The 8739-nt window shown below is 41.2% G+C and overlaps 1 protein-coding gene across 2 annotated transcripts; it reads right to left on the bottom strand.

Moving 5' to 3' along the window:
* Positions 1-493: 493 nt before the first annotated feature.
* Positions 494-7623, bottom strand: mavs (mitochondrial antiviral signaling protein). 2 transcript variants are annotated; one of them, XM_035674509.1, is made up of 5 exons: positions 7524-7623; positions 5707-5829; positions 5323-5503; positions 3390-4123; positions 494-2494 (listed from the first exon to the last, which is right to left on the bottom strand). In XM_035674509.1, exons 1-5 carry the CDS (start codon positions 7605-7607, stop codon positions 1778-1780), a joined length of 1839 nt encoding a protein of 612 aa, XP_035530402.1. In that variant the 5' UTR covers positions 7608-7623; the 3' UTR covers positions 494-1777. The 2 variants fall into 2 exon arrangements, with proteins under 2 accessions (XP_035530402.1, XP_035530403.1); XM_035674510.1 differs by having other exon boundaries at positions 7492-7561.
* Between the last annotated feature and the right edge of the window lie 1116 nt (positions 7624-8739).

Below are 8739 nucleotides of genomic sequence, written 5' to 3'. Positions count from 1 at the left end.
TATCTATCTATCTATCTACATACAGTCAGTTCTTATATTATTAGTATTACATAACAGCATAATGAGGATTATTTTACTCTTCATATATATCTGCTCTTCAGATATAATAAATTCTATTAATTCTATTTGGTAAATTAGCTTTCTAAATCTCTCCCATCTTTCCTAAAAATAAAATACATCGAATATATTAAGGTTGTTCATAAAAGGAAATTCAGTTATGCAGAGTAAAAAGTGCGATCAATTCAATTTATTCTTACTTTTTGCATGTATTTTTTCTTTACTGATATTTATTTATTCATTTAATGTATAATGCAAGTATTATACGTTTTCTATTATTACAGAATAATAATTGTACAATTGGTCCCTATAGGAATTTTCTGACGCCCTTGTTCTGTTCGACATAAGTCTAATAAAGTTAGGGGAAATAGAAAGAGTTTAAAGAATTGAAATAAACTTGCTTTCTCTAAAACGGATTAAACATGCAAATTCAATATTTTTTGTAATAATATCAGTTTTATTTACATGATTTTCCAGTGCATAGCTAGACACAAGAGCATAAAAGCTAAAACTTAATTACAATTTCCATGTATCATAATGACAATACATGTAATCTAAAAACACATCTTTGTCGCTCAAATATCCTCCTAAAATGTGCAAAACCTTCTAAATTTCATTTTCACACTTCATGTACTGACAATGCTATGCACAATAAAATCTTATTTCACAGAACATGACACAAACTTGTTTCTATTTAAAGGAGAATAAATCCCAAGAAAAAATAAAATGTCATCTCTAACATTTACACCAGGTAAAAGCCAGAAAGCAGCACAAGGTGGTTGCCAGAGTGGGTGCCAAGATTAGCTCATTTCCTGTTTTTATTGTACATTATTAATACCATCTCATCGCATAAAAATAGTTTACATTAACTACATTTTCATAATACGTTCTCAAACATTAAAATGGAAGAAATAAGCAATAACAATTTTAAAAACTATGATAAATATGCAGCTAATGACAGGACAGCTGACTGTTCTGTTGCCACTTGTCATATTTACACAACACACTCTCTGGCTCAGAAAGAAACAGGGCGGTGCCATGAAAGAAAAATCACTGTCAAGGAGTGCAATGGTTTTAAAGTATTTGGGAGCAACTGATCAGGACTATGATTCTTTGCAGGCTCAATATCGAAGACATCATGACTGCTTTGGAATGTTTTAAGGGTATCAGTTTTTCTTAAAATACAGAATTTAATATCTATAGCGTATATATATGTACAAATAAATACAGACAGTGCACTAGCCGTCATTTACAGCACCATTCCCCACAAATTCAGGTCCTTGGTACACTAATCCTCACTGGATGACAACCAACAGTCTTATCTTGAAAGTGCTTATCAGACGAGTGAACATACAAACATTTCTCTCATTAATACATCGGCGTACCTTGACTGACCACATATATGCAGCAAGACCATAAATAACCTGAGATCTCAACCCAGTTCCATAATAAGAATAAGAGGGGTAGATTTGGTTTTTTGCTCACAAGGGTCAACTTCATTCAACAGTAAAATGATCAAATATAGTCCAACTTTTTAACTTGTATTTAAAGACATGATCAAAGGTCTGGCAAGTCAGCTATTATTACTACAGGTAATTATTAAACAGCTGCCTGATGCCATCCCAGGCCAGTCACTACAATAAGGCACCATACCCTTAAGATCCTCTTTCCAAAGCTTTAAAGCCTAATCTTCTCTTCCTTTAAAGGTATTAAATCCCCTTTAATTCTTAAACTTCCACGCCATCAGCAGTGCACAGGCGCCCACTCCTGCGGCGGTCAGAATGTACTTTGTATTAGCTGGCAGGGCGCGAGAGGGAGTCTTCTCCTCTGTAATATCAGCTGGTGCAGGCTCGGAGGGGTGACAGGTCTCACTGGAGGGGGTGTTTACACTTGATACAGCATCAGCTCCGTCTGTGGATAGTGGCGGTGCAGAGGTGATCTCTTTGGCAGCTTCGCCATTGATGCTTTGAGCTGGTGCGCCTGGGTTTTGGCCCTCTAGGTTGAGGATAGACGGCTCCTCGGATATTTGCACCACGTTCACCCGAACCTCCTGCATATCTAAACTCGGACACGGAGACTCGTAGTGGTTTTCCTCCGGTTCGTTATGGTTAAGGGCGATGCCGTTCTCCTGGCATGGCAGCCCAGTGTCTGTATCCACGGCGTCGGAGATGACAGCAGAGCATGCAGGGACGTGGGTAGAGGTCACAGCAGCTTCGCTCATTTCCAAACGCTCGCTGTCACCCGAGTATGGCGCCTCCGGGGAGTCGGGTGCAGGGATAGTAGAGCTGCTGTCATTTTGTGGCTGGATGCTGATGAGAACGCCAGGTTTGCTCATACAGACATTGCTGTCATCAAGGAGAGAGGCGTCCATCTCAGCAGCAGGAAGAATCGGGGAGGTTGTAGCCGCAGTTTCTGTCTGCGGGCTGCTTTCAAGAACCTGCAGGTGAAATTGATAATAGATGTTAAGATGACTGACTACTACTATTACTGTAAGATCCCTTTCTGGGAACATTGTAAGCGTCACAGGGGTATGAATTATTGCATAGCTGCTGTATCGAATTCCACACATTTGTACAGGTGTTACCTAAAAACTGGCATTTTCTACCCCAAAATGTTAAAAATGAAAAAAAAGTTGCACTTACATTTTGACATAGTAATATATGTAACTCATTACTAATGGGTTTCATTACAGGTAAACTAAAAAAGTAGCCCGGCAGAACCTCAACAAAGACGAAAAATTTCTCTGGATGCAATTGGACAGATTGCAATCAGAGCAATGAAACCTGTGATGTAGCGCTAAGGGACACATGCGAATGCTTGGTCCGTTTATAAGCAGGAAATAAATGGCGGCCTGGTCAAAAACGTTTTCAAATTACAGCTACACAGTACAGTGTTGCTCTGAATGGAGCTACAGACTGGACGCTCCTCTGTCGGTCAAAACGGTTGTGATTGGGCCGACCAGACGGAAGGGTGATCAGACACATCTGCCAGAGCTAATGAAACATCATGAGCTCTGCAGATTAGTCTGGTTCCCAGGCTACTTAAAAACTGAACGTAAACAGAACTTTGCTTCAATATTATTAACAAAACAGGCATTTTTTGATGTACCTTGGTACAGTTTGGTGGTGTATTTAGTTTGTATGTGAACATGTGATGTCACTTTTTCAGGTTTATAACAGAAAAGTATATTTCAGAGGAGAACAAAACACCAATTATAGCACCTAAAGGAGCCTCTACAAGACTTGTGCTTTGAATGTGTCGGTCATTAAGGGAAATGTAGGAAATCAATCAAAGAAGAAACTTAACAAAATCCTACAAATTAGTTTTTCTACCTGAGTAATGGGAGGTTCAGAAGTCTCTTCAGGCTGCAGGACAGCAGCAGCAGGTTTTATGTCCACAGGAGGGGTGGTGTCCTGGACTGGAGGCTTCTCTGGGGTCAACGTGGCGAAAGAGGATCCATCGGTCACGTCTGAGTCTATCTGAGTCGGAGAGGGACTCCGTGGGGGCCCAGCCTCTGTGGTGGTGGTTGTTTGGAGAGAATCTGTTTCACACTCCTCAACAGGATGGGACGGTGGAGGAGTGTCCACAGAGTTGATCGACACCTCGCCGTCTTCTGCGCTCACCTGATCAGGGATCACGCCATTCTCACCAGAGATATCCTGGATGTCTAATTCAGAGTTTTCCACCGGCTCCTGGTGAGACTGAATCTCCCTCTGAGGCGGCGGGGTGGCAGTCGGCGGAGTGCGTGGGGGTTCAGGCGAAGGAGGAGGTGTCGATGGAGCAGGTGCCGCTTCAATTTGAGCTGACTGTGGAGGCTCGGCGACAAGCTCGGGTGGGGCAACAGCCTCAGGAACTTGAGCTGCTGGGGGGGCTTGTGGCTGCACAGGGATTTCCACAGGAGGTGAAGGCTGGGCAGCTGGCTCTGGGGAAGCTGATGCTTCAGTTGGCGGAGCAACATCAACCTGACTGTTTCCACCACTCTCCGGGATGGACAGTTGACTGGCAGATGGTGCCGGGTGGACGTGTGCCCTTATGACAGTTGTCGGAGGGGAGCTGGGGTTGGAATCTAGGGCAAAGCAAACAATGTTGTCATTTCAATCTGCTTTGAATGCATATGACTAAAGCTCCTGAAGGACTAGCTGACCCTGAAACCATACAGTCATTTATCATTTACTGACGTTCACAGGACCAGCAAAACATACTATTACTCCCTGCAGCAGCTTGTGTTTGATATGATTTTGATCTTTAATAAACATACTAATGGAACACATTATATAAAATTGATATTAGGCATACACTGACATTTAAGAGACTAGTAAAGAAAGCTTGTTGCTAGCCAAAGATGCAACCTACAGACAACATAAGTGATCCTTTCCAATCTGCACCTGCATGTTGAGCTTTTATCCCCAGCGAGATGTTATTGACATTAAGAGCCATTGAAAAATGTGTACAGCAAGTCTCTTTATTTGCCTTTCCTTGTTGTTTGTCTCCAACAATCCTAAGGCTGCATTCACACCAAATCAGGAGTTGAAAAAACATAAAGTTCACAACACGATGTGACACAAATGGGACACGCAATAACACTCCCACAGCACAACAACCCTGCGATAATCGCTGTAACGCCTGATTTGGTGTGAATACAAACTTACTGAGAACATTAGCATGTGAAATACTTAAAACAAACATTGCTGTGATTACTTGTTTGTCAGGGCTATCCTCTTAGTATTATGTGTGTTACTTACTCACAAGTATCCAGAGGAGATACAGTATATCTAATCCTGACAATTTATAAGTGTAGGATTATGGAATTGGAAGCTTCATGCTCAGGTTAAGAAGATCATCGCTCTCCCACACATCAGCTTTGAGTTATCTCTGAAGGTCAGACAGTGAGAAGACGCTTGTTTTTCTTCAACTGTAATAATAAGCTTATGAAGCTCTGAACGACACAGATACACTCGCTCGCCTGTGAACTGCATGTGTGAACGCAGATGACCATATACCTCGGGCACTGAGCTCAGGTCTGCGCCAAAAATAGACTGCATTGTGCAATTTTGTGCCTAGTCAAGTATACGGTGCTCCAGTGTTCACACACTCAACCGGAAAGTAGAGTATGTGGGATTATAATGGAAATATGGGAGCTTTAGATGTGCACAGATTCAGTTTTTTGTGGCTGTATCAATGTAGGTCCTGTTCAACACGGCTAAACTGAAACCGTGATGGCTAACACTCCAACAAACTTCAGTAAAGAAGTGGTTGCTGACTTACTGTTAGTGCCTTTCAGAGCGTTGTATTCTGCTCTAATCTCCGCTGCCAAAGTTGTAAACTCGAGCTCCTCGAGTGCTCTGATGAACTGCTCCGGCCAGCTCTCTCTTCTCTTCAGACAGTCCAGAAGAAGCACCATGCTGTCATAGTTCCCACAAGTCTCTCTTTTTGCCTCAATGGTTTCCTAAAATCAGATTACAGAACATCCATTGACATCCAAATGTAAGTTCATAGACAACATTTAACATTTGAGGGTTTTGGTTTAAGGTAAGTAAAGGCATCAGAGAAAGTATATCTGTATTAAAACGGCATTTGTATTGGTACTAGTATTTAAAAATGATCCAAACATTCCTCAGCTAAAGGTCATTATACCTAATTAAAACCTACCCTGTCGTGATCAGTCAGGCAGGGCAGATGGGTCACTATTTCTCTCACTTTCACCTGGCTCACAATGGTCGGCATATTCCGCCGCATGTATCCTTTGTACAGTTTGTCATTGGCATACGACATCTGTGAAATGAGAAAGTGAGACAAAAAGCATGCAGTAAAGACTTTGTGTGGTGTACTTTTGCAAAGGGGTACTTTAATAGTTAATACACACTCCTACATTTTAGTAACCGCCTTAGTTGGCTAGCCTCTCTGGCCACATTCCTTACGTCTAAGCTTCCCTTTTACTACATGAGAGATGAAAAGTACCCAGAAGCACAATAAGTAACCCTGATCTTTGCTGTCGGCAGTGATCACAGACACTCTTAGTGGGATTTTTTACTCAATGAAACCGAAAGTGAAAGTGAAGACAAGCCCGTCTGCAGCTGAAGGAAAAAGGTTTAAGACAAAAGTTGACATGTTTTCCCTTTTGTTTCAGTTTAGGAGAAAACATTTTGAAAAGGAAGTGAGTCTCTGAACAGCCGCAACCCTTGTTTTACCTTCAAAGGGAGGACAACACTCCTTCATTTCAAGGTTGCAGCTGTCTGGAGCAAGAAGAAAGTGAACGCGTCCTGACTAGTCACTGATTAATCACCTCCAGACTCCAGATTAATATCTGAACTTTAAATGTGAAGTCTCAAACAAAACAAAACACACCCACACATTCCTGATGACTTCTCAGGGTCAAATCAAACATTTGGGCACACTTTTTTTCTGTACTGAATACACCTGAAACCTCCACTTTGTTTGTCGCCAAACAGTAAAACTGAAGTAATCTGTTGTCAGGTTCAGTCAGGGGGAACGTTTTCACCGGATAATGTGTCATCAAAGCGGAGCAGTACGTTAAAGTTTAGTGTAAACGTGGGATGGCAGCTGTCTGGCCTGCGTCTAATAATGGAACAAATGTCAGAGGCAGCAAACTAAAGAGCAAAGTCTTCTTCACTGTATCATTACCCCCCCTTTAGAGGCCATGGTTTACCTGACACACACACACACACACAGACTGTCAGGTAGATATACTGCGCAGTGTTCAAGCCTTCAGAAGAATGTGGGAAGTTTCTATGAGTGGGTATTATATTCAGGCATTTAAAGTGTAAAGTGATGAGAGATTAACAAGACAAGGAAGGTGGTGTTAGGAGAGGGGGGGGGGTAAAGCACCTTGAAACAAGGGCGAATAAGTGCAGAAGTGCAGCCAAATGAATGACCTCTAAACTGGCAGGTTGTGACTGTCCTTTTCTTTACAGTCTCCTTGGCTTTCCAAGACTCTCTGGATCTCATATTTCATGCATGTCAGATCTGTCTCACCCTCCTTTATTTTAAGAGTGAAGAGACATTTCACAGGTTCACATGTTGGCAGGGAAATAACTTATCAAGCCAGTTTAACGACTGCATAAAGAGGGTTGGATAGACTTTAAAAGACAAGGAGAGGATCATATCTGCCTGTATATTATCTAAATATATAGTGGAAATGTACTTTTCAGGCCTGTTTTTGGGTGAAACAACTGAGCAAGGAGATTCAAACAAACGACAGAGGCTTAAACCTGCCTGTAAACAACTCAAATATGCTGTAAAAAATAACTTATTAATGATAAATTGTGTAAACTACTTTAAATTGGAAAGACACGACACAACCTAGCTCATGTCACTGCAGTTTCCTGTGTTTGTAGGCTGTAAACCGAGTAAAACACTGACTTAAACAGCGATTATACGTAACTACACACTCAACTGAATCGTTATTATACTCACATTATATCATACAACTTTAATCTGGTGCTCACCTTTCCTGTTTTCAGCTCTTCGTGCCTCCGTCTCGGGTGTTTCTCTCTCACTGTTACAACCTGCGCTGTCCTCTTCACGCACATCTGCGCAGCGGTTCGTCCCCGTTCCGCGTTCCCATTGGACGACGGTGACGTCAATCGAAGGCTGGGCCAATAGGAATGCGCTGTGGCCCCAGAGGAGGCGGGACGTGTTTAAAGCTTAACCCCGACTGTGACATTTCCTCTGCTGTGATGGGATGACAGCAGAATTAGATTGGATCTCGATTTCTGGTTTACATCTGCCTCTAATCCCTGATCCTAATCCGTTCACATGGATACAGAGAGAGAGAGAGAGAGAGAGAGAGAGAGGACTGGTATAGAAAATATAGGACCATATAACCACAAACATGACCATTAAAGTCATATTTTTAATAGAAACAAAGCTGGTATTCAACAACAGGCAACCCAGGAGCATTGATGCAGAGTTTGTGGACTGTATCCAAGTGCAGTTACTGACTTCTAGTTACTTTATTACATATTAAGATTTCACATGCATATAATACTGTATATATGAATATTTATATACAGTAGGCCTTTATACTGTAAAGCAGTAAAAACTTAGCTCCCCCTTGACACACAGCAGTAAAATGCCACTTACACATTAATGGATCCATACTAATAATCCAGCATTATAATATTTTATTATGTTTCTGCAATGAGTACTTTTACTGTTCATACATTAAGTACATTTTGCTCCTTTTATGTACATACGTTAACTTAAGCAGGGCTGTGAATACTTTATTGTGTAACAATTTATAATGCTCTCACTTTCTCTTTTATATAGGGTCTTATGCACTTTCTTTTTATTTCTACAGAAGTATATGTTTTATAGATGTATGTGTCTTTCTTGTGTGTCTTTTTAAACTTGACTTGACTCTCTGAGCAAACAACCGCACAAGAGTTCCTATGGCAAAATCGCAAAGTTCTTGAATCTTGAATCTTGAATCTTGAATCCTGGCTGCTTTTATTTCAGATGTTTTAGCAGTTAGTTACACTGATTTCTGGAGTGTGACAGTTGTAATATGTGACCGCATGGCCACCACAAGCCACCACAAAAAACTCTCATATACAAAACGATAACAGTAATTGGAATGATGAAGGAAAAGGTAAGCTCTGCAAATCCAATAATAAAGGTAATGAAAAATACACACTCTCCAAAGCAGGAGTTACACTTAAA

This window comes from Morone saxatilis, unplaced genomic scaffold, assembly GCF_004916995.1.
Source record: "Morone saxatilis isolate NCDOM2014 unplaced genomic scaffold, NCSU_SB_2.0 Contig3, whole genome shotgun sequence".
In the NCBI taxonomy this organism is placed as follows: domain Eukaryota; kingdom Metazoa; phylum Chordata; class Actinopteri; family Moronidae; genus Morone; species Morone saxatilis.
The sequence above is the reverse complement of the archived record's forward strand: the minus strand, read 5'-3'. Positions and strand labels throughout refer to the sequence as shown.

Bases quoted from the DNA above. Each gene is read 5' to 3' on its own strand.
- mavs (XM_035674509.1), bottom strand. From the start codon at position 7,607: ATGTGCGTGAAGAGGACAGCGCAGGTTGTAACAGTGAGAGAGAAACAC. The intron at 5,504-5,706 runs GTAGGTTTTAAT...ATCTGATTTTAG, and splicing joins GCCTGACTGATCACGACAGG to GAAACCATTGAGGCAAAAAG. The intron at 2,495-3,389 runs GTAGAAAAACTA...TTTCACCTGCAG, and splicing joins CTGAACCTCCCATTACTCAG to GTTCTTGAAAGCAGCCCGCA.